This window comes from Miniopterus natalensis, chromosome 8 (genome assembly GCF_054644295.1).
Source record: "Miniopterus natalensis isolate mMinNat1 chromosome 8, mMinNat1.hap1, whole genome shotgun sequence".
In the NCBI taxonomy this organism is placed as follows: domain Eukaryota; kingdom Metazoa; phylum Chordata; class Mammalia; order Chiroptera; family Miniopteridae; genus Miniopterus; species Miniopterus natalensis.
The window spans coordinates 57,680,083-57,705,601 of record NC_142088.1 but is presented as its reverse complement, the minus strand read 5'-3'; the positions used below and the strand labels follow the sequence as shown (position 1 = coordinate 57,705,601).

The following is a 25,519-nucleotide window of genomic DNA, read 5'->3' as shown; positions in this document are numbered from 1 at the left end:
CAGATGAAAATGGATTGTACTACCTCTAGCTACTGTAGGGTCATGGGAAGTAGCGAAAGGTTCATTTTCAAGCCTGTTCTGCCAACAGTCAGACGTAACACAGGAATCTTTTTCTCCTTTTCTGAGTTGTCAGTTGTGTCAGATTTCAAATTGATAAACTTGTCCCCATCTGGCTTTCAGAAGCTGTGTGTGTCAGATTTTTAAGTAAGAGATACGGGTCTCATGCTGTGGAATGATAGGGTATAGAGGAAAGCATTATTTCAGAGGGGTATTCACTGCCTTCCATTTCTCATGATTAACAGTAAGCTCCACACATGCTAACACATTCTCTAACATTGTAAAATATTAAGAACATATTCATGTAAAAACCATAAGGAATGATAATTGGAAGCAAAGCGTTTTCTGTGGATTCCTTTTTCTCCTAACATTGAAAGCTTGTCTTTGTCAGCTGTTAATATAACAGCTGGGAAGCATAACAGGTGCCAGGGATAGTATATTTTAGGAGAAACTCTCCTACTGGTTAAGAGTTTATATAACTCTTTCTTGGATTTCCCAAGTGTAGATGACATTCCCTAACCTGGGCTGAGTTTTCAACTTGGTGTTTTAGTTCTTCGCTAAGGGAATCTAAGATATTTTATGAAGATTTAGTTCCTTAGAAAAGACTAGAGTAAGATAAGTTTGTAAATACTGTAAAACTTTATAAATACAGATTATTGGGCATGAGGAAGGGAAGGTTTACCTGAATCATTGAAAAATTTGAACTGCCAGTTGCTTTTTAAAAGGAATGTAATTAATTTAGATATATTGCAAAACAGACTTTTAGCAATGTCTTGAGGGAAAAGTATATAATTCGTCGACTTTTAGTGAGTACTTGAAATTAGAAGTATTTATTGACATATAAACAATATTCTAAATGTTTAAATGTGTTTTATTCTTAAATAGGTTAAATTACTCTTCTCAAATCGGTGCATATTTAGAGTTGCTAGTAACAGGTTCCTGTGTTGGGGCACTTCACCATTGTGTAATGAATAGTCCAGCTTGCTTCTGACCCCTTCTCTTACCTGTTGTTTTCATCATCCTTTGAAGAGTCTTTTTATTCCTCTCTATTTTCACTTGTGGGACCAAAGACCATTCCGCTTCATGCACGCTGTTGCTGGTTAGAAATGTTTGTTTCAAAATGAGAAAGTTGGGAAAGCAGTCAACTATGAATACCACCCCCCCCCCCCCAGTTGTTTAGGAGGTGGGCAAGCATTGGGATGTGCAGAAATGTATACAGCTACCAAAGATTCTCTACTTCCTTCTCTGTTTCCACAGAATTAAAAACAGTTGTGTAGATGGTGCAAAGGCTAAAGTAAGAGACGTCTGAAATACTTGCTTGGGAGTCAAGAATTTAATCTTAATTCACCAAACTAATATTTAATTTGGGAGTGCTGAAGTGCTTTAGGCCGTTCTTAAATGAGATAGTCGTAAGACACCAGTAAGCCTAACTGCACCGATTGGGAATTCGTGAATCAGCATATACGTTTAACCCCAGAGATGTGACTGTTAGCATCTGTGCCTTCTCTTCTCCCTCCCTGTGGCCCAGAAGAAGCTAGACAAACAGGAGGGGAAATTCTCATGGTAGTGGTTGTCAGTCTGGCTGCATATAACAGTCACCTGTGAATTATCCTTGGTTATAAAAAGATCTATAGTGCCCGGCCAGGCGTGGCTCAGCAGTTGAGCGTCGACCTAGGATCCAGGCGATTGGGGTTCGATTCCCAGTCAGGGCACATGCCCGGGTTGTGGGCTCGATCAGTGACTCTCTCATCATTGATGTTTCTCTCTCTCTCTCCCCCTCTCCTTTCCTCTCTCTGAAATCAATAAAGATATATTTTTTAAAAAATTAAAAAAAAAAAAAAGATCTATAGTTAATTCCAAGGTGCAGCAGTTTGAGAACGATTTCCCTAGGGGTTTGGCAGTAGATCAGAACTATATGTTACTGGAATAGGAAGAAAGGAATTGGCCTTGAGCAGAGACACTCGTCTTAAGGGAATGAGTGGGTTTGAATACAGGGAGTAGGGCCATCTTAAAAGCATATGGTAAAGGTGTCATTATGAACTCATAGATTTTAATATATTGATATGATTAGAATAAATACAACTCTGTGCATGCGTATATGTGTACGTATATCACATACGTATTTCGTAACTGTTCTCTGAGAGGGCCTAGAAGCAATGACTCAGTAGCAGTGGACATGCTTAGCATGTAGATGGTGATTTTAAATACTGTTTTCCATAAAAAGGAACCAGGGCTCCTTAGAAAAATGGTTGAGTCCAGATTTGGGGCTGGGAAAGTATAAAGATAAGCTTGGAACATTCTGCTATGCCAGGAAGTAAGAATGTGATTGAAGGTTGAAATGTGTTGGAGCCATGTCAGAAGGCCTCAGGAGCCAGCTTGAAGAAGGGGGGCTCCACTGAACAGATCTGGGGAAGTTTAATTGTCAAAATAAGGGGAATGGATATCCATAGAGTATAAGTAATCCATGAAACCATGCTGATGTAAAGGGAGGAATGAATGAATGAATGGATGAATGAATGAATGAATGGATGATTGATACACAAACAGATAGGTAAGAGAAAGGTACACTTTTCATTATAATAGAATTCCAACTTATAAATGTCAGCAGAATGATGGAATTTGAAAATCACCATTTGGCAACCACCACAGTAATAATGTTTCAGGCAAAAGTTAGAATCAGTGGATATAAAACTAGTGGGGGGAGATTTGATGAAAAACAAGATACAAAGTTCCTACAGCATACGTTCTAATTAAAAAAGGAAAAATAGTAATTTCACTAGAGAAACCTGGCAGACATCATCTTAATCAAGTCATCAAGCACTAATGGGACAAATAGGTATCATTTCACTTGTGATATGGTAAGGGAAGGATAGAATACTACTTCTGTGATAGTCCTATTGAAAATACGTAACCCAAATTTAATTGTGGAAAAACATCAAAGAAACCCAAATTGAGGGGACATTCTGTGAAAATAAATGGCCTCTACTCTTCAAAAATACCAAGGTCATGATCACCATAGAAAACCAGGAGATTAAAGAGATGTGACAACTAAATGTAATTTTAATCCTGAATCAGATCTTAGACAGAAAAAAGAATTTATTACATTTTAATGAATTTTAATAATAAAAATTACTGTTGTCCCACTTAATGCCCTTTGTAGCAACAGTTAAGTAAATACATAAAAATATATGTAACAATTATATTTGTTACTATAAAGGACATTAGTAGGACGGTTGGTTAAATATGAGGACATTAGTAGGACAGTTGGTTAAATATGAGTTAAATCTATAAATTAGATAATAGGAATATATCATGTTAATTTCCTGATTTTGATAATTACTGTGGTTATATAATAGAATATTGTCTTTAAACATGTTTAGGGATAAAGGGGCATTATATCTTACATTTTTCTCAAAAAATCTTTAAAACAGTACTGTTAATAATTTATGTGTGTGTCTATGTGTTTATATACATATGTGTGTCTATGTCTTATTAGTTCATTTGGGCTACTGGAACAAAAATACCATAGACTGATTGGCTGTGTGACTTAAACAATAAACATTTACTTGTCATTTTTTTTCAATAGAATCGTAAGAATGATGAAGCCTCTTATGAAAAGATGTTGAAACTAAGACGAGAGTTTAGTAGAGCCATAACAATTTTGGAAATGATTAAGAGAAGAGAGAAAACAAAACGAGAATTACTGCACTTAACCTTAGAAGTTGTGGAAAAAAGGTAACATTGCTATAGTTACATGCTAGTGGCAGCTTTCATCAAATCATAGGCAATATATAACCAGATGAGAGATTTTTTTGTTAAATTTAAAACGATTGGAATTGATTCTCTAACAAAATCTACATTTTGGGGGAAGAATTGTGGTTACTAGTTGTTTGTTTTTAAGCAGATTGTTATAATTTGGAGTGCAAATTTGGGGATATTTTTGTGTGTAGTATAAATCCTCTAATACACCTGATTTTTTTTTTTTTTTTCAGAATCATTGAAGAATTGTATTTCGAAAAAACATTTAGAGATCATTTTGTCCAAATCTCTGTATTAAAGTTTCTGTTAAACAAAATTTGAGGGAAATTAATATTTAATTTATTTTATTTTCTGATTAGGTAGAAAACATTTTTTTGTTTAGATGCATTTTGAAAATGTGTTCTCTAATGTATTAGTCATTTTTCTGCATAATTAGATTATACCTAAACCTAACAGAATTTTATGTGATTCCTGCAGTTAGCATTCTAAACATCATTTCCCAGTGCTTCAAAATATAAAATATATGAGAAATTCGTCTTCTGGGTACCTTAGAGATTTTTTGCTTTGAGGGGGCGGCTTTGTTTAGTTTTATTTACTAATTCCCAATTATGAATTTCTTTACTCATGCAGATTTTCTCTTTTAAGAATAATCTTATTAATTGTTGGCTCTGTTTGATTAGTTGTATTCCAATTTATTGAGGTATCACTGGTTTTCTTTATTTTTAAACTGTGCAACATTTTTTTATATTCTCTTACCTTTTCAAGATATCATTTGGGAGACTATGGTGGTGAAATCCTTAATGAAGTGAAAATCAATAGATCAGAAAAAGAGTTATATGCCACTCCAGCAACTCTTCATAATGGAAATCATCACAAAGTCCAAGAATGTAAAACTAAGGTGAATATCCTCTGGAGAGAAGCATGTATGGTAATATTAATGTCAGTCATTGGTTTCTGCAGTTTTCTTAGTATAGTTTGGTTAAAAAAGAGAGTAATTAACATGTATTTAGTTCTTACCATTTGCTAACACTTTGCTGGGAATTTTACTTACATAAGACTTACTAATCCTTACAACAACCCTCTGAGATAGATTTTACTTCTGTGTGATTTCTAGATCAAATATCTAATGAGTGGCAAATTCAAGGTTTGAGTCCAGGTCCAATACCAAGGACCATGTGCTTTCCACTGTGCAAGCTGCTTGCGTAAATGATGAAGCTTAGTTATTACCACTAGCCCTAGCAAATCCTGCATCATCCTTACTGGCACGCGTCAAAATCTAAAACTGAGGCGTCCTCCACTGACACTATTGAAAGTTACTCTTGTCGTCATCATTGCCAGAACCAGCAATTATCAATTGCTATCTACCCTTAGTGATTTGAAAAAATCCTTTAACTTCTAGATTACAGTGTCTTCCTAATAATGAGTCAGAGTGATTACTTTAGTCTTAGACTAAAGAATTATATTTATTCAGTATTCACTTGGCACATTAATTAAAGTGTTCAGTTATATTTATTCAGTGTTCACTTGGTTCATTAATTAATGTATTCAGTAGATACACAAAAATTAATAAGACCATTAATTTTTGGAGCTTAGATTTAAATAAGAAACGGGTATTAACTGAAGCATTAGACAATAGAGCTTTACTGTGTAGCAAGATTTAAAAGTGACTTAGGGTGTTTGTGGAAAATTCATCTTTTAAAAATGTACACAATCCTCATTTTTCATGGGTTCATTCTTAAAGGTCAAGGAAGAATGTGGCGCAGGAGAACTCCTTTACTCAACTCACGTCAGTTCAAACCACCAAAGTTCTTTCTTATTAATCACAGGCATCGAGCCCACATACCTGATTCCCTTTAAATCACACTTGCCTCTATAGCCAAAATGTTATCAATGCAATAAATGTCATTTTTAAAGTTATTTTTTAAATCCACTTTATAAATCAGTGCTTTTCCTAGGTATGTGATTGGCAGGCAAAGAATATGAAAATCTCAACCCAAAATTACTGACAGAATCAGTCTTTGTTATATATTGATTCTTTAGATCATCTCTAAGACTAAACACTCAGCCTATTTAAATCCTATTTTTAGATACATGGTTACATCCATTGTTGCTCTACCCTGTTACACATAGTTAATTGTATGTACTTTGTCACATGTCCCACCTTAAAAAGAAGTTGGGGGTTTTCTTTTTGGTGTTGTAACTATACCCTTTGTATGAAACAGTTTATATCTCACTAAGTAATTGGGCATTTAAACAACATTTTCATTGTGTGTACCATTTTGACCGTAAAGTAATTTTAACAAAAATCTGGGCTACATGGGAAAATGGATAACTTTCTAAATATTTTTACACTTTTCATATTGCTTGTACTTTGGTGCTTAGAACAGTCATTTTCAGACTTTTTAAAGTGGTAGGTCCCTTTTATTAAAAGGAGTGCCAGTATGTTAAAACAGAAACAGAGCTGCTCTGTTGAAGAGAGGTGGGGGCTGGAAACCCACCCCCTCAGCCCAGTCTTTTGGCCAGATGGCCTCTGAAGTACCAACACAAAACTCTGGGGAACTTGAGAACAGTCTGATTATTGTTCAGTGGAGGCAGTAATTACATATTCTAAAAAGTGACTTTTTCTTCAAGTTAATCAGCTTTCCCCCCCCTCAAAAAAATCGACAGTTTTTAAAAAATTGAAATTAGACTAGAAATGAATTCACAATCTAATTCAAGTTATTTCTAAAATAAAAATAGTAATAAATTTTCGTCATTAGTACAGTAGATTTAAATAAAATTAAAATTGAACTTAAATACTTTTTAAATGCTGGATTGCATAATTACAGAGCAGTTTTTTAAAATCACTAACACCTTAGTTTAAGCATTAATAACAATATGTAAAGCAAATTTAAGTACCATAATTATTTTTTATCATAACTTACAGAAAGTAAAACATTTTTAAATTTATGATCACAATAACTTTTGCATAATAAAAACAGTAAATAAAATCACCTCCTGGGTAAAAATGTATGTTTTTCAAAGAGCAGTATAGTTTATCATGATTTCTAAAATGATTTTCATTTCTTCCTTTGGGGGAAAAATCGTCATGTAAACAGCACCCTCATCATTTGTCTTTGAAAGAAGAGGCTTCTGATGTGGTTCGTCAAAAGAAGAAGTACCCAAAGAAGCCTAAAGCAGAGGCTTTGATAACATCTCAGCAACCCACTCCTGAGACATTGCCTGTGATCAATAAGAGTGACATTAAGCAATATGACTTTCACAGCTCAGATGAAGATGAATTTCCACAGGTGCTTGTTTTAAAACTATTTTAAAAACATTTCCTTCTAGACTCTTATATTGCTATATTTTAAAACGTAATTGACATCTTAGAGTTTTAATTCTTGCTTTCTTCACCTAATGGTATAGCATACGCATTGTCCCTATTATTTATAAAGCCACTGAAATGGTTTTTATTTCTTGTTATTTTTCATCAGTAGGATAGAATTTATTGGGTTATGGAGAATTTGGGTGGTTTTCAGTTTTCCCTTTTATAAAAATGAGCATCTCTGTCTTTTCCCTCTATTTAAAATCGATTATAAGAAATGGAATTACTGAACCAAAGATTATCAGTATTTTAAGACATTTAATATGTAACTGTAAATATTCACGAACAATAACTCTCTTTTTACCATATCCTACCAGCATTGTATTTTACAACTTTCAAGGTTAATTTTGCTAATTTGTTTGGCAGTAACTATTTTATTAGAAAGAATATTTAGAAGAACTCGTTCAAGTTTTAACTTGTGAAGATAATTCTTTGGTTTATACTGCAACAGTTTTATAGAAAAATGTTTACAATTAAAATCTTAATTTTACTTTCGTGTTACTTCTAAAACAAGACCTTTATTTTGTATATTAAAGGATCAATTAAACACTTGTTTAGCACCTGGTCTAGCAATATCCTTTTTTTCTCCTTTTCTGTATGGTATAGGCAACCTAAAGAGAATATAGTAACAAACAGCTTTATCGTATTTTAACATTGTGACTTACTTGCTTTAAAATAATTTTTTTTTAAATCACCGTCATAGATATATTTGGAAGCAAGACTGCTTACAAAACCCTTTATTGTAACTATTTAAAAATCTAGAGTTTACATAAAATGTGTACTTTGGCTAGATTATATTTTATACTCTTTTGTTACTGATTTAGTTTTTTACTCCAGATAATATTTTAGCATTCATATGCATTGTGACCAATGCACAAAGATGTGTGTAATGTAGTATGCTCTTGAAAAGCACTTAATGAAGTAATTCATTACTTTTGTCAGAGGATCATCCAGTTAGACTTAGGCAGGGCTTTGAATAGCTATGAAGCATTAATTAAATAACCACATTGAAAGAGTGAGGGAAATAGTGTCCTAAGTAATAGTAGTTTTTGAGTTAGAACATGTAGGGTTCTAGGCAGAGAAAACAGTGTATTAGAGGGAACTGCTAGCAATTTGGCATTGCTGGAGCATAAAGCACAAAAGGGAGGAAAGGTGAGCAGGATGGTGCCTGGGGTACTACCCAGATAGCAGATGGCCTCCATCTACATTGTACATATTGGGAAATTATCACATGAAAATTGTGTTTTGAAACTTTTAGGTTCCTCTGAGCCCTTGTACTAGGTCTTTTAACAACCCTCATTAATTTTTACAATGGTATCGCTATATTGCTAAAGTAAGTATTTACCTATAGTCAGACATCATTCAGTGAGGCAACTATTTAGAATGTAGTAGCTCTTACAGAATCAGGATTTCACTGGTAAAAAACATCAATAAAATAATCTCATGCTACTGCTTTGTTTAATAAACAAGGAAAAAGGAAGCCTTAAGAGAACAAACATTTTAACCAGACTTACCACTGGTTAAGTTCTCAGCAGAGCAGAGCTAAAAAGCCTGTCTCTTCTTGATCATGCTTCTGATTTTCCTAAAATGGCTCTCTCTCTTCTTATATCTCAAACCAAATCTTGAAATCCACTCCTAGGGAATGGTGGTTGGGAGGAAGGGGTGGTATACTTTATGCAAAGAATTCCTAAGACTTTGTGATACTTTCTTTGTGCATTTTAGAAGAGGTAGATGATTTGCAAAGGAACCAAAGTACAAAATTCACATTTGGGATTTCCTTTCAAGTTTTCGGTTTGAGACTTGGTTCCCCAGGAAGAAGAATCAGCCCTAGCTTACTGTTTCTGTGTCTCCCCCATAGGGCTGGTGGAGGTATATTGGAACCTCAAACAAATGCCTTTCTCCCCTGGATGACCCTGCTCAGTGGTAATTACCACAGTTTGGAAATAATGTGGAGAAAACATTTTTCCTCTCAAAACAGGAAGAGAGGGATTTGTGAGGTTCAAAAATTTGCAAGTAAATAAGTATGAGCCAGCGTTGTCAGAAAAAGAGATGTACTCCAATTGAAATTGAGAGACAACTGAAACTTAAGTACCAAAACTTTTTTTTAATTTTAATTTTAACCATTATGAGTGGAAGTTTATGTAAACCATATTATTTCCCTGCCATATCAGAGTATATTTATATACCATTTAGTCTGTTTTGGTTGACATTTATAAAGTGCTCTGTAATGTATCAGTGCTGGCTAGGGTTCTACTCAGATTATATGGGCATTTCACCCAATGTCACAAGGTCCCATGCAGAATGCTTTTTAATATGGGACAGGTCTTCATTTATTCTTTTGCTGTCAAGTGGTGTGTTTATCACTTCCCTCTGCAACCAGTCTGCCTACCTTTTAGCAAATCTTCTTTCCTCTTCTAATTTTCTGCTTCTGATTTGCTAAGTTTAAAAAGTGATTTTTAAAAAAATGAGTGGGGAAATAAGGGACTCCTCTTTGAGTAAAACATATGGTCTTTACGGCTTGGGCTTAGGGGAGACTATTCATAAGTTTTGTTTTACTTACTAGTTTTTGCCTTTATTGCAGAGATAAAAACACATCTATCTATTGGTAAAACATAACTATCATAAAGTATTTATGGCCACATACGTTATTTACAAAATACAAGGGGAATATATAAAAACTGTACTAATTCTTTTTAAGTCTGTAATGCTTACATGTTCAGAAACACTTAAGCAATACCATGTGAACTTACCTGCAAGAACTAATCCATTAAAAACAATCATTTTCTAGCCATAGAAATTTTTTAAATGTTTGGTCGAGTTCACTCCCTAGTGTATGTAAAACAGGAGTGATTTACTGTTTATGATCATATTCTAATTTTAGATGATTACAAAGATTTATCTATTGATTTTTAATAACTCCTGAATAGAATGCCTGGTTCCTCACTTTTCAGGTACCATCCCCAGTATCAGAACCTGAAGAAGAAAATGATCCTGATGGTCCCTGTGCTTTCAGGAGGCGAGCAGGATGCCAGTATTATGCTGTAAGAACTTTATTTTTTGTGGTATTTTTGTGAACTGAAATTAACAGGTAACTCTTGCCAGTGTGACTTAGTCTTAATCTAAAAACGGGAAACACATCAGCATTTTTTATTTAATATCCCTGGTGGAGATACCAGTAAAAGATGCTCAAAGGTACTGAGTTCTTTCAATAGATATCAGAATCTTTCGCTTGGAAATTGATGACTCATATTTTAGAAATCTAGTCTCACTTTGGGCTTTAACTGTTGCTATAGCTCAGCAGTTATGAAAATTACTCACTGTGTCATTGCTGGAGTTAGGTAAGCCCAGAATGTCTTAATTGAACCTTTGATGACTGCCAAGTGTTCATTGAAATTTACTCTTAGGCAAGCCCATCTTGTGCATACATATCCAGTGAGTACCAAACGTAAAGGAATCATTTTTAAACTTTCCTTTGGCAGTATTTTATCTAGTCATTATATTCATAGTTTTTTGACACACTTAGAAATTACTTTGTGCTTTTAAGTGAAGTTTCAGTGCAGTATTATATCAAAGAGTGACCCTCACTCCCAAATGCTTGGGTTTTCAGGTAAAGTATAACTGTAGAGTTATGGGGATGACTTTCATATATAGCTTGTGGAAGCCCTTTGCCTTGTTGTATTATGGTCAACATACAACTTTTTCAGGGTGTGTGTGTTTAATGTAGAAGAGGTAGGGAGTTGTTTACAAGTTACGCTGATGAGAGAAGAGGGAAATTATTATGAAAGGAGCAGAAGTGGTAAGAAAGAAAAGCAGAATAATAAAGGGAATGCAAAGGCAAAGAAATGGACTTTATGTTCTTAAAAGCAAAGAGGATGTGTCAGTTTGACCATGCATGCTTGAAGTGCAATTTTAGGTCCAAAAAATTTTCCTCTGGTTTATCTCAATTGGAAAATTATAAATTACTAACTTCACTATCTCTGCTTTTTTCACATAAATGTTAAAATCCATATTATTCTTTAAAGATATATTTCTTTTTAAAAATATACCTTAAATGTGTTTATATTTATAAACTAAATTCAATTTGAATTTCTAAATCTAAATTTTAATTATTTTGCTAATGCTGTAGTTACTTTATTTTTATCATAATTTAGCTTTTCTTCATTTCAGATTTACTGCATGAGTTTTAATATTTTTTCTTTCTTTGCAGCCTCGTTTGGACCAAGTTAACCATTCACTGGAAAATTCAGAATTGGCAGATTTGGATAAGTTGAGGTATAGGCATTGCCTTACGACACTCACAGTCCCAAGAAGATGTATAGGATTTGCAAGGAGACGAATTGGCAGAGGTGGAAGGTAAACTATTTGTTTTGACCTGGATTTTGTTTACAAGCTGGAAGGAAAAGTATAGGAAAATGTTAAGTTCTTCCAGGTAATATTTGGTTTTATATTGTTTTTCAGGGTCATAATGGACCGAATATCCACAGAGTATGACCCAGTCCTGAAACAGATAGACCCTGAAATGCTGAGTGGGTTTTCAAGCTCTTCCCAAACTATAGACTTTTCTTCTAATTTCTCTCGGACCAATGCTTCCAGTAAACATTGTGAAAATAGACTGTCCCTTTCTGAAATATTAAGCAATATCAGATCATGTCGACTACAGTGTTTCCAGCCAAGGCTCCTAAATGTACAGGACAGTGATAGTGAAGAATGTACCTCAAGGAAACCAGGGCAGACTGTGAACAATAAAAGGGTTTCTGCAGCATCTGTAGCTTTATTGAACACCAGCAAGAATGGCATATCAGGTAAGCTGTCACTTTTTTGAAGGTAAACCCTGCTATTTTTTTCTCTTTAATTTTCATTCTTTACTCAGTAAACTCACAGGGTAAATTTTGAAGGTTTATTTTCATAATCCCACTGAGAACAGCAACTTTATATTAATCTACTACATTTTTTCTAGCCTAAGAAACTAAACCTAATTATCATGTTCACATTTTAACCAAAATGTCCTGATACCTATAAAACCACTAGTGTATATTCTGACTGTGTAGGCCTGCCGTGGTGAATGTGGAAGCAGAATACCCAGGAGTCCTGTGAGCAAAGTCGTTATAAGCTGCAACCAGATTGTCATTGCACAATGCTGTTTGCTTTGGTTAAAGAAATTTTTTTTATTTTTAAGTATTAACTTTGCTTAAAAATAAGTGTTGCTCCTCGAGAGTACCATTGAAAGCCGCCTTTATGTAAAATGATATTTTAAGAGGGTTTCTATGAATAGTTATAATTATTGTCTGATAACTTATCTCTCTAATTGAGATTGGAAAGTTTTTTTATTTTAAGAGACATTGTGCTCAAATTTATTTAATATTTTTATGACATACACATTATAAATAATGTATAATGTCTAGAGAATCAAAAATGTAATTTTGAGTCTTAGCCAGTTTGTCTCTGGACTTGAAGGTTCTTGGGCTCCCGTTCGGTCAAGGGCATGTTTCTTGGCTGCAGGCTTGATCCCTGCCCTGGTCGAGTTGCCTGTGGGAGGCAACCAGTCGATGTGTCTCTCTCACATCGATGTTTCTCTCCCTCTTTCTCTCTCTCTCTCCCCCTTCCACTCTGTGAAAAGCAATGAAAAAAATATCCTCAGGTGAGGATTGAAAAAAAAAAAAAGTAATTTTGATTTTGTTTCCCTCTGTGGATAGCTTCTTTTTATCACATGCATGCAAGTATGTACAATTTATAAATACCCTTATAATGTGTGCATTGCAAATGATGCTGGTATCCAGAGGCAGACCTAGATGTGACTTGACTTACACTGTTGATATCCTTTCTTTCTGTAATAGGTATATATTTCTAAATTATTTCCTGGATGGTGCATTTTAGTATGGGAAATTATGTTAAACTTACTTTAAAGTGATTTTAAATCATTTTAGCTTGAATTTTGGTCTCAATAATGTTCAGTCTTTTAGTTGCTGAACTGCTTATTTTCATACTTGACCTAGACAGTTATCTGTTTAAAGGTTGTAATGAGGAGTTGGATTTGTTTGAATGATTGGAAGTTGGCATATCATTTCTCCAAATTACTTGGTTTATTTCCTTCTAATGAACTTAGGTAAGGAAAATCACATCCCATTATATCAAGTTCATGAGTCTGTGAAGTTTAATGAGCTTTTGAAGCTGAAATGGATAAGTACCTAATGTGATTTTGAGGTAGCAAGGTTCTCAGAAATCTAAAGATATCTAAAGATAGTAGGAAGTTGACGAATATTGGATGATATCTTTTTTCAGCCAACTCCAAAACATTGTTCAAATTATTGAACTGAACAGGAATTCCTGTCCCAAAAATTGCTCAAAATAATTTTTGCCAAAAAGGGAGTTTTAATACCTATCAGACATATAGATCAGTGGAACAGAACAGAGAACCCAGAAATTGACCCATGCCATTATGGTCAATTAATATTTGACAAAGGAACCTGAAACACTAATCACAAAGAGCTTATGCACCCCTTTGTTCATAGCAGCACAATTTACAATAGCTAAGATCTGGAAACAACCCAAGTACCCATCAGTAGATAAGTGGATAAAAAAGCTGTGGCACATTTACACCATGGAATACTATGCAGCTGTAAAGGGGAAGGATCTTTTATCCTTTGGCACAGCATGGAGGGAACTAGAAAGTATTATGCTAAGAGAAATAAGCCAGACAGAGAGAGACAAGTACCACATTATCTCACTCGTATGTGGGATATAATGAACAAAATAAACTGATGAATAAAATGGATCCAGAGACACAGAAGCATGGAACAGACTGACGGATCTCAGAGGGAAGATGGGGAGGGGGAAGTGGGTGGGGAGAGATTAATCAAAGAACTTACATGTTTATAAGCATAACCCATGGACACAGGCACTGGTCTGGGGAAATCCTGGGGGGGTGGGATGGATGTGGGGTGAGAGGGGATCAATGGGGATAAAAAGGGGACATCTGTGATATTCTCAACAATAAAGATAAAGAAACTTAAAATAAAACCTATCAATATAGGCATTTATAATTAGATTTGACCATAGCATAAGTTTCTACTCTATCAATGTATAACAAGCCAAAAAATGGTTTTAATATGTTCCTTCTCAACTTGGACATACTTGCAGCTTTTCTACGATACATTCTGATCAGCTTTAGATCTGTTTCACTTAATTCTTTTCCAGAAAGTGTAAATTTGTTGCATGTTATTGTATCATCAATACTCTAAATGTATTGATCCAGAATAAAACTTAATATAACTTAAATAGTTTCATAATCAGCTCTAGAATTTTATGGCACTGCCACACATTAGCATAAAATAAACATTTAAAGTATTTTCATAATAAAATATGTACTTCTCAAGGAACTTAAGTCACAAATGTTAAAAAACGATCATAACATCATAGACAGTAAGATGTTTTTGTATTTTTGCCTTTTCCCTACCATCAGGACAAAAATGGTCTTTTTAGTCTGTGTAATTGTTCCTGTCTTAGGTTTTTAGTACTCTCAACATAGTACCATTTACTTCTCTTGAAAATTTTCAAGGCTTAAGCAACAGCCAAGCTACAAAGAGATTCATTATTTTTTAATCAAGTTTTTCAAATACATAATTGTTTGTTACTAGAGTAAAGGATTTTGTTTGAAGTTTTCCTTCTCTACTAACTCTTTGAAGCCACAAAGGTTTTGTTTGTTTTTAACAAATTTCTTTTGTTTCAAAATTTTAGGCATAGGTATATAGATGCATAGTGAAACAAGTGTTTTAACAGCATTTTAATAAGTAATCAAAAAGCTGTGGCAGTTTTAAGTATATATTTGTAACATTTATATTCATTACAGAGTTTTCTCAGTTCTGGTTAGATAATTTTAAGTGGATTCACTTAACAATTCAATAAATATTGCCCAAAGCAAAGGACGTAGGTGTTTTTAGAAAGTTGTATTTTTATATTTGATGGACATATACAAAAGGACTGAGTCTTCCTATATTTGGTTTCTTTTAGTCTGTGTGGCTTTAACACTTTTGCCTTCTGCTGATTCTCAGTTGTCTTGGTCTTGAGAGCATGTATGTTTAAGAGTTTGCAGACTGACACAGGACCGTATTTTTGCTCAGTAGAGTATCACTGAGTTAGACAGATTATAAGTACTGAATTTTCTGTTTCACAGCTGGCAAATCCAGCAAATAAAAGATGTAATCAGAAGTGTAGAGCCCGGCCGGGCGTGGCTCAGCGGTTGAGCATCGACCTAGGATCCAGGCGATCGGGGTTCGATTCCCGGTCAGGGCACATGATCCCCAGTTGGGGGCGTGCAGGAGGCAGCCGATCAAAGACTCTCTCATCATTGATGTTTCTCTCTCTCTCTCTCTCCCTCTCCCTTCCTCTCTCTGAAATCAATAAAGATATATTTAAAAAAATAAAAAGTAGAAATATGATATACTTGACAGTTATATTTATTTATATCACAGGTTCCTTAGTTCTTAAAAAACACACAACTTGAACTTGAGGGCTAGTAGCAAAGAATTTTCTTTCTTTTATGTTGTTTATAAACCCAGTTAATGTTTTTCAAGCCATAATCCCTATGTCCTAAGCATATTCTTACTGTATCTATCATACATAAGGGACTTAAAGGAAAACAAATTGAAATGTGTGTCCTAGGTTTTGAAGAACTAAAACTAAAGACTTCATTTTAAAGCAAAGAGACATGTCTTGTTAACTGCAAAGTAAAGTAAGGATCTTTTCTTAGTTGAAAAATTATTCTCAAAGAATAGAATGAGGACCGAGAAAGGAAAGATAGATTGTGCTGAACATGACGAGTGAACCACTGAGGACTATTAGTGTCATACCTACTTATTTAGGATATCTTCTTATATGCAAAGCACTATATTAAGTGTTTAAAAGTTGCAGAGTTTTACAAGACAATAATCCTTATCTTCAAAAAGCTTACACCACATGGCAGATACTACATTCTTTATATAAATAGGTGATAAAGTTTTTAGTCGTTTGAAAGTGCAGTATTATTTAACTTTTCTTTTGAGATGCTCTTCTTCAATCCAAACCTCAAAGTTTATTTTATATCTAAAGTAGCCTTGCTTATTCATATTTGAAGGGCTGGATTAATTTATATTTAATCTTGATTTTAAATAATGCATGGTTGCAGATGAACTTTTTTTCTCATTTGTCTTAGTGTACCGAATAGCAGATACTAGCAACCTTTTTTACCAGCTTCAAATATCTTAATATTACCAATTTGTAAAATCATCAACATTTTGGATAGTTTTACAAGAGAAATTCCTGATTTTTAATTTTTTCAGTTTCTCTCTTTTTTTTTTTTAAATATGTCTGTATTAATTTCAGAGAGAGGAAAAGAGAGGGGGGGAGAGAGAGAGAGAGAAACGTCAATGATGAGAGAGTCCTTGATCGGCTGCCTCCTGCACGCCCCCAACTGGGGATCGAGCCCGCAACCCGGGCATGTGCCCTGACTGGGAATCGAACCCCGGTCGCCTGGATCCTAGGTCGACGCTCAACCGCTGAGCCACGCTGGCCGGGCATCTCTTCCTTATCTTAAATTGCTGTACAGTGTTTGCAAGCATGAAAGTTTTAGGATAGGTAGAACTGTGTTTTAACAACTAACTACGATATTCACAATGATTTATTTTTTTGAGTTAAGGTGGCTTCCAAAGGGAAAATATAGATTGAGGCTTCAGGAATTAAAATATTTTAGTTTGATTGCTACAGGAAAGATTTTAGTTTGATTGCTACAGGAAATACTACTAAAATTTTTCAATTGTAACTATTTAGTTTAAGTGTCAGAAGTTTAAATGAATCTTTAGTCTGTTTTCTTCACCCTCACATTTTAAAGACCTACCTGGTTGATGATGAAATGCTGGGTAATATATTCATTTTGACTTTTAGATGATCTTTACTACCGCATTAAATGTTCTTCATTAATCTATGAAATCTTGGTCTAGGCTAGTGTTTAAAAAATTCATGGCTTCCCAATAATACATTATCTTAGCCCACTGAGAAATACTGCATTAAAAGGCAAAAGACAATTTTTCAGAGGCAGGCAGAAGCACAAAATCATGTTTACACTGTTGGGAGGTCATCCAGAAGATTTAGAATGTGTTTCTAATTAGGTTTTTCTTTTTAGTTCATCAATGAAATAACAATACAAAGCTAACAAATACTTGTAAAGATTTCACACATACTCAAGAATATGTGTGTGGGCCCAAATTTAAAAAACATTGATCTAGGCCTTTAGAATTATATCAGTGTATAACCTAGTGGTGATACCTAAAGGATGTGTTTGATGGGTTACTGTTGGACTATGGGAGGGAAGGTGGTGAGTGCCAGCCTCGCCGATCACCATCTAGTAACCACGTGCCTGAAAGACAAAGGATGAAATAAGAAAAGCCTAAGCCTTTGAAAACAATCAGCATTCCAAGGATTGTGACTAGTGTTATAAGAAAAGGTACCTGGGTTCATCTGAGGATTAAAGCAAACTGATAAATCCGAAATGGGTCATGAGCCATATGTAAAGAAGATAGCCTGAAAGTTTTAGGGACTTTAGCAAAAAACCAGACTGTTGGTTATATACACAAACTATTTAGAAATGTTAGTATGTTACCAATGTACAGAATGGTATTTTAACATATAAGGGGAAATTCTGGAATATATATATCCATTAGAATGTGTTTACCCAGGGAGATTTGCACACCTTTTTACTTAGGGAAAGGAACACTTCCCATCTGATTGGAATAGTGAAATATTGCCACCTTCACAAAACATTGAGATTTATGGTTACTTTTAAACTAGTAGAACTTGGAGGGGTTGGGCAGGGTAGGTTTATGAGTAGCATGAATCTCACTTTTAAGCTAGAACTGAAGAGCAGCTAGTAGGAAGAACTTGGGTTGATCCTAAGCAACAGGAGCAGGCAAGGTTTCTCTTTTGTGCGGTCCCAATTCCCCTTTGTCCCACTACCACCCTCCCAGAGCTGGGCTCCTATCCTGTATCTCATTCCCAAACAGATTGCTTCACGCTATAACTGACCTTTTCCTGATGTATTTTAATGCATGTCTCTTGATGACTCAGAGTCATTGTAAGAAATAAACCTCTTGTGGAAGTAGTTCAGTAATTTTTGAAAGGAAAAATAATTAATGGAGAAGGTGCTTTTTATCAAATTACCATCCTCCACCAACCAGTAATTCAACCCTGAGAATGATAATTGAGTACTGTGTCTATGCTTTTAAAACCATACACTTTCCATTCACCCTAACAAAATGAAAGTGAGTCCGTTACAAAGGATATTTTGTATGTGTTCCAATTTGTGTCATGGTACTAGTTGCTATTTTTGTGTGGAGTTGAAATAATACTAAACCATGCTCTAGAAAATTCTGAATGAGGAATTTCAGCTTGTTTCAAGCACAAACACCTTGTAGTAAAGAAAGTGCTGGTGAGGGGAAGGATAGGGGCATCTGTAATACTGTCAACAATAAAAATATATATTAAAAATAACAGTAGTGATGAAAGAAAATGCTAGGTAACAATGGATATAACATGTTAAGTTTGAGGTGAGGGAGAAGAGGGAAAAAAATGAATGTAATTTTAAAAACACATCTATATTATAGAATTTAATTGTTTATATCAGATTCTCAACCAGTAAGGGAGCCAGGGAATGAGATCTTTGTTATCAGAGTCAGCTTAGGTTTAAAATTAGGTTAGGAAACATTTACCATTAATTTGAATAATTGGATTGATCCTTGGTTGGGGATACATCTGAGGTATATTGTATCTTTCTTGAGTTTTCTAGGAAAAGAGATGGGATTCCTGCCCTGGCTGGTTTGGCTAAGTGATTAGAGTGTCAGCCCTCAGACCAAAGGGTCAGGAGTTCGATTCCCAGTCAAAGGCATGGCCCTGGATGGGGCTCATGTGGTAGGCAACCTGAAGATGTGTCTCTCTCACATCGATGTTTCTCTCTCTCTTTCTCTCTCCTCCTCTCTCCCACTCTCTCTAAAGATCAGTGGAGAAGCCCTGGCCAGTTTTGCTCAGTGGTTAGAGCATCGGCCTGAGGACTGAAGGGTCCTGAGTTCGATTGTGGCCCAGGGCATGTACCTGGCTTGCAGGCTCAGTCCTCGGCCTCAATCGGGGCAAGTGAGAGAGGCAACCAATCTATGTGTTTCTCTCACATTGATGTTTCTCTCTCTCCCCCCCCCACTCCCACTCTCTCTGAAAAGCAATAGAAAAAATATCCTCCAGTGAGGATTAAAATACAATAAAAAATAAAAATCAATGGAGAAAATATTCTCAGATAAGGGGTTGAAAAAAAAAGGTGAGGTTCCTGAGCAAATTAATGGTCTCAACAAAACAGAGCAATAAGTAGTCACGTCCCCCCCAAATTGGCAGTTTTATCAGCATTCCTTTTTTTTGTACATAAATGATCAAATGTTCATAAAAGCAAGTTGAATACCTAAAGTTGGCAACACTTTGTTAGCCATGGACTACACACCAAAAGTAATTTTTTTAATTAAAGTACTCTTTCTACTAATTTAGTACATTTTTTATTCTGAATTAGTAAGATTTTATGATTGTCTGACTTAAAAGACATTGGAAAAAGAAAAGACACTCATTATCCTCATTTCTTTTTCAGTTTTAAAATAGTCACTAAAAGTACATTCTCTCTCTTGGTTTATTCTTCACTTGAAGTTAACCACTGTGACTCTCAGCTTTTTACCACAACATAAACCTTAGTGCTGGACAAACATAACGCTGGATTTGAGGGAATAGACCATGTTAACATCAGGTTCCAAGTCTGTTTTTTTAAATTGGTACACTCCTTATACACATAGGACTTAAACAGATTTTGGGGGGTTTTAATTTTTCCTTCCTGCCTTTGTATCTAATAAACTATTTTTCATGTTTCCCAAGGTTTTCAAACAGCTGGAAATTCATGAATACTTCACATTTTCATTTGATTTTGAAGATTGTACATTTAGAATTAAAATTATTTTTCATTTAAAAATAGAACACTTGCAGTGAATTTAACATGTGCAAAGAGAGACATTTGATTTTGTTGGTAATTCAGTAAGATAACTAATGTGTACTTCAAAAATACAGGTAATATTAAAATTTTAAAGTGCGTACTATCATAGCTCCAGGTTTTTTAATCCTCTAAAAATAAAATTCCTATCTCTGTAAGAACTGTTGTCCCCTCTTGTCTAATACAAATTTTAATGATGATTAGAATTATTCTGGAAGCCCTGGCCAATGTGGCTCAGTTGGTTGGAGCATCAATCTGTAAACCAATGGTCATGGGTTCAGTTCCTGGTCAGGACACATACCTACGTTGTAGGTTTAATCCCCCCATTGAGGCGTGTAAGGGAGGCAACCGGTTGATGTTTCTCTCCCTCATCAATGTTTCTCTTTCTCTCTCTCTCTCTTAAATCAATAAACATATCCTCTGCTGAGGATTTTTTTAAAAATTGTAGAGTAGAAACAAAGGTTAAAGCTTTGTCCATCTCTGATTCCTAAGTCCCTTTTCATAGAAAATAGACTGTACTGTGTATAATTTGTTATATATCTCATTTACCATCAAATTTTTTTTTTAATTTCCCATTTGTGATCCTACTAAACAGAATACTTTGGGGACTAGTTAAGTAAGCTAGGTTAAGGGTATATCTGCTATCTAAACTCCTTTAGGTCATATTGATTAGATTGCTGTATTTCATTTAAAGGTTGACTCATGTATTAGTTGATATTTCTTAATATACATTTTTTCTTCCCAACTACCCTATAGGACTTTGTAGCAGGAACACTCTTCTTAATTTATTTTTTCCTGTAGTCATTCTTAACTCTTAATAAAGCACTCTGCAGCACAATAGATAGTAAATACGTGTTGAGTGAAATAGTTGGGAAAGAAGAAAGCAATAACGAAAAATAGAGCAGCCCTGGCCGGGTAACTCAGAGTGTCTTCCCAATATGCCAAGGTTTCAGGTTTAATCCCTGGTCAGTGTACACACAAGAAACAGCCACTGAATGCATAAGTAAGTGGAACAACAAATCAATCTTTCTCTCTCCCCCCCTCCCCCTTTCCCTCTCTCCCTCCTCCTCTCTCACTAAAAATTAACGAAAAAAGATAAAGCAAAATTACTTTAATAGTACATGTATTCTAGTGTGATTTAATATTTCTTGACTCTGATAATATACTAACTTCTATGGAAATAAGCTTTGTGTCCTCTAAATCACTTATCAGTGATCTACTTAAATACGAAAGTTTGTTTACATTTTTTTGAGAAAAATATTTCCTATTATTTTTCTTAGCTAATCTTTTCAACAAAAGTTTTAGATGTCTTGCTTTTATTTGAAATTACTAACTTTTAATATAGTTGGTTACAACATAATTGATTACATCTCAGGAGACATTGTATGTTTTCTTAATACCTCTCCGATTTCTAGCCCATATTTTTATAAATAGGACTTACTTTAGGCAGCTAATCGATTGGCTTGAACTATGGTTTATGGCAGTGATTTTCAACCAGTGTGCCACAAGAATTTTTGAAACATGCAATACCTGACTGCTTAGGGGCATTGACCTCTTTTTCATTGGATTGTCAAATAAAAAAATGGCAGTAGTCAACACAATAATAACCATATGGTGTGAATGAAAAATTACACCTTTTTTTTTTTTTTTGTCAGATCGGAAAAAGTATAATGTATTTTTTGGTGTGCTGGAGAATTTTTGTAATTAGCTTACGTGTGCCATGACATGGGAAAGGTTGAAAATTGCTGGTCAGTGGTTATGTTAGATGAACATCTTTGTCTTCCACTCTGATTTGTAATCAGAAAAAAAGGTATTTTCATGTCAGTGTCATAGATGAAAACCAGCAGTCAGGATCATTTACATTCTTAAAGATGGTTCTGTTTCCTTATTAAGGCTGTAACTTAACTTAGTCATCTTACTATTTGCACTAATAAATCAAAGTTTTTCTCATTGTAGTTACCATAGTGTAGAGAATTAAGAGTGATCACAAAGACACTGAATCTGAATAAGTGATAGAATTCTCACATTAGAACTATGTTGTACAGTAAAAACCACATACAGGAACTTCTAGCATAAGGTCTGATGGATATTAGCATAAGCCACTTTTGCTGAAAGATTTGTCATTTTTATTGGATTCTTTGCTAATGATGTATATTGTGATTTGTAGTTGCTTTTCATCTTAATTGTGGAATAATTTTATCTTGCATTTTACCTGTGTTATTAAATGTACTTTGAAACATACTTAGTTTTGAAACTCATGTCCTTTACCAGTAACAGGGGGTATCACAGAAGAGCAGTTTCAGACACATCAACAGCAGTTAGTTCAAATGCAGAGGCAGCAGCTTGCTCAGCTTCAGCAGAAACAGCAATCTCAGCATTCCTCGCAGCAGACCCATCCGAAAGCACAGGTAAGCCTGGCTTTAGCATGCGTCTTTCTCCTCCTTTCTCGTCATCGTATAGTTTTGTTCAGTTGTAGCCAAGTTAGAGAACATAATCTTGATATTACCACTCTTGATTTTAGAGGTCATTAATTTACTTAATTTTAAGTGACTAGTTAATATTTTATGAGGCTTACTAGAGCCAAATATGTTTTTAATTTAGGAAAAAATGTTTTGAAGGCTTACTGAGAATTTATAAAAGTAATTATATACTCTTAGAACCATTATCCCCCACCCTTCCTGTCCCCAAAAATATTTTTTTCAAGGATTTAACTTTCCTAACTGTGGGTGTACCCTGAGCTGAAAGATAATTCTCTTAGTTGTGCAGTAACTCTAAACATAGCCCCTTGTCTCCTTGAATCATATTTCCCTGAAGGAAAAAAATGCCACCAGGTGAGGTTTCCCATAAGCACCATTAAGTGAAGACACTATAGATAAGAATAAAAATACCTTATAAAACTAATTGCCAGAAGAGAAAAGCTTTCAACACTTTCAGATGAGCCCTGTAGACTCATTTTGGACATTTGGCCTCCACAACTGTATGAGAATAAATGTCTGTTGTTTAAGCCATTAAAAACAAAACTGTAATTCAGGAGTGTATTTCAAATTTGAGCCATTTGAAAAAATAAACCTAGTATTTTAGATCTTAAATATTGTTGCGCCGTAATTCTAAAAAGTAATTATAAAATAATGAGATTAACTCAGTTTCGTTGTATCTCAGGCCAGCGTCTGCCCATAGTAGTTCAGCTCATTCTCAAAGGGTCAGTACACTGACCTTGGAGATCCCAAGTCAGCAACGTGAAAATCTCAGTGACCCTAGGACCCCTCAACACTCCTGTAACATCCTGATGGATTTGGGACTGACCACATTCTAGGGTTGTTGGCTATTAGAAATAGCTACCAGTTTTATACAAAATCAAGAGCAAATGCCATTCAGAGGACCTAAATAGACACTTCTCCAAAAAGGACATACAGATGGCCAAGAGACATGAAAAAATGCTCAACGGCACTCATCATTGGAAAGATGCAAATTAAATGAGGTATCACCTCACGCCTGTCAGAATGGCTACCATCAATAAATCAACAAACAACAAGTGCTGGCGAGGGTGTGGAGAAAAGGAAACCCTGTTTCACTGCTGGTGGGAATGCAGACTGGTGGAGCCACTATAGAAAACAGTATGGAGTTTCCTCAAAAAATTAAAAATGGAGCTGCCATTTGACCCAGTGATCCCACTCCTAGGAATATATTCTAAGAAACCCAAAACACCAATCAGAAAGAATCTATGGAACCCCTGTGTTCATAGCAGCACAATTTACAATAGCTAAGATCTGGAAACAGCCCAAGTGCCCATCAGTAGGTGAGTGGATTAAAAGGCTGTGGTACGTTTACACCGTGGAATACTATGCAGCTGTAAAAAAGAAGGATCTGTTACCCTTTGAGACAGCATGGAGGGACCTGAAAAATATTATACTAAGCTAAATAAGCCAAGTATCACACGATCTCACTTATCTGTGGAACCTGATGAACAAAATAAATTGGTGAACAAAATAGCTCCAGAGACATGGAAGCATGGAACACATCGACGAATCTCAGAGGGAAGTGGGGTAGGGAGGAGGTGACAAGAGATTAACCAAAGAACTTATATGTATATATACATAACCCATGGACACAGACAAAAGAGCCATGAAGGCCTGGAGTGGAGGGGGACATGGGGGACATCTGTAATGCTCTCGACAATAAAGATAATTTTCTTTGAAAAAAAGGAGTAAATGCCATTAAACTTGCCTTTCTATTTGGTTTTTCTGAGTCTCTTTGGTAACCAGCCTAAGGTGTTTTCAGCCTACTGCAAGGTTGGGCCAAGGCATGCTTTTTACATTGTGACAAAAATGACTGTTAGTCGTCTCTGTGATTTTATTTTCTCATAGTATCAAGATGGTCAAGTATTTTTAAAGGTATTCATTAACACATATTGGAAATATTTATAGAGCATTAAAGGTTTGGGTTTCTTAATCCCCTAGTTCTTTCTTAGAAATAATTGCTTCCTGGTTTTTAGTCACTTCCCTGCTTCATATGCCAAAAATAGTCTGTGGAGCCCTAGATCTCTTAATGTAAACACAACTGTCCCATATGAAAAAGGAAACCGCCTTTTCCTGTGTTTGCCCACTTCTTATTATGTTCATGGAATCATACCTAAATAATTAGGTTTCATTTTGTTCATTTTATAGGGCTCAAGCACCTCTGACTGTATGTCTAAAACACTCGACTCAGCCAGCGCCCACTTTGCTGCATCTGCAGTGGTCAGTGCACCTGTTCCAAGTCGCACTGACGCAGCCAAGGAACAGAACACTGGCCACAACAACATAAACGGTGTTGTCCAGCCTTCAGGTAAGTCTGTGGTTTCACATGGTACTTGCTAGCTCAAAGTTGTAACTCAGTGATTTGAGGTATGGTTTTTGTTTTTTAAATCCAAGGGGAAAATGTACAAGTCAATCTTTAGAATGTCTGTGGATAATGACTAGTGGAGTAGCTGAATGTTTTTTAGAATTCAAGTAGAGCCTGCTTTCTATTTCTTTCATTGCATACCCATTGGATACCTACCTTTGTGACTCTCCACCCTGCCTAATTTTATCCATGTCCTGTCAGTTGCCTCACATCTTAGGAAATGCATCAAGCTAATCATTCACCATCACCACTGGATTATCCATATTTTGTTTCAAAGGCAAAATACAATACAGGATGGTCAATAAGTTTGAGATTGGGTTTGCCTCCCCATGTTTACATACTCAGAGGCCCTCTTTCTCTGACTCCTCTTGAAGTGCAGCATTGCTGTGAGACTGTCTGCTGCTTACTACCCCGAG

General features: G+C 35.2%; 1 protein-coding gene across 2 annotated transcripts in view; it reads left to right on the top strand.

Moving 5' to 3' along the window:
• The window catches only part of EPC2 (enhancer of polycomb 2), a 98,350-nt gene that overhangs the window by 69,612 nt on the left and 3,219 nt on the right, over positions 1–25,519 (top strand). The window contains exons 5-12 of one of the 2 annotated variants that reach the window (XM_016205556.2): positions 3,644–3,792; positions 4,582–4,714; positions 6,915–7,106; positions 10,135–10,224; positions 11,391–11,536; positions 11,642–11,985; positions 22,500–22,630; positions 24,887–25,046. In XM_016205556.2, the coding sequence (XP_016061042.1) occupies positions 3,644–3,792; positions 4,582–4,714; positions 6,915–7,106; positions 10,135–10,224; positions 11,391–11,536; positions 11,642–11,985; positions 22,500–22,630; positions 24,887–25,046 (1,345 nt within the window). Of the gene's footprint in view, positions 1–3,643; positions 3,793–4,581; positions 4,715–6,914; positions 7,107–10,134; positions 10,225–11,390; positions 11,537–11,641; positions 11,986–22,493; positions 22,631–24,886; positions 25,047–25,519 lie in introns of both variants that reach the window. The other variant, XM_016205549.2, reaches the window with a different exon arrangement.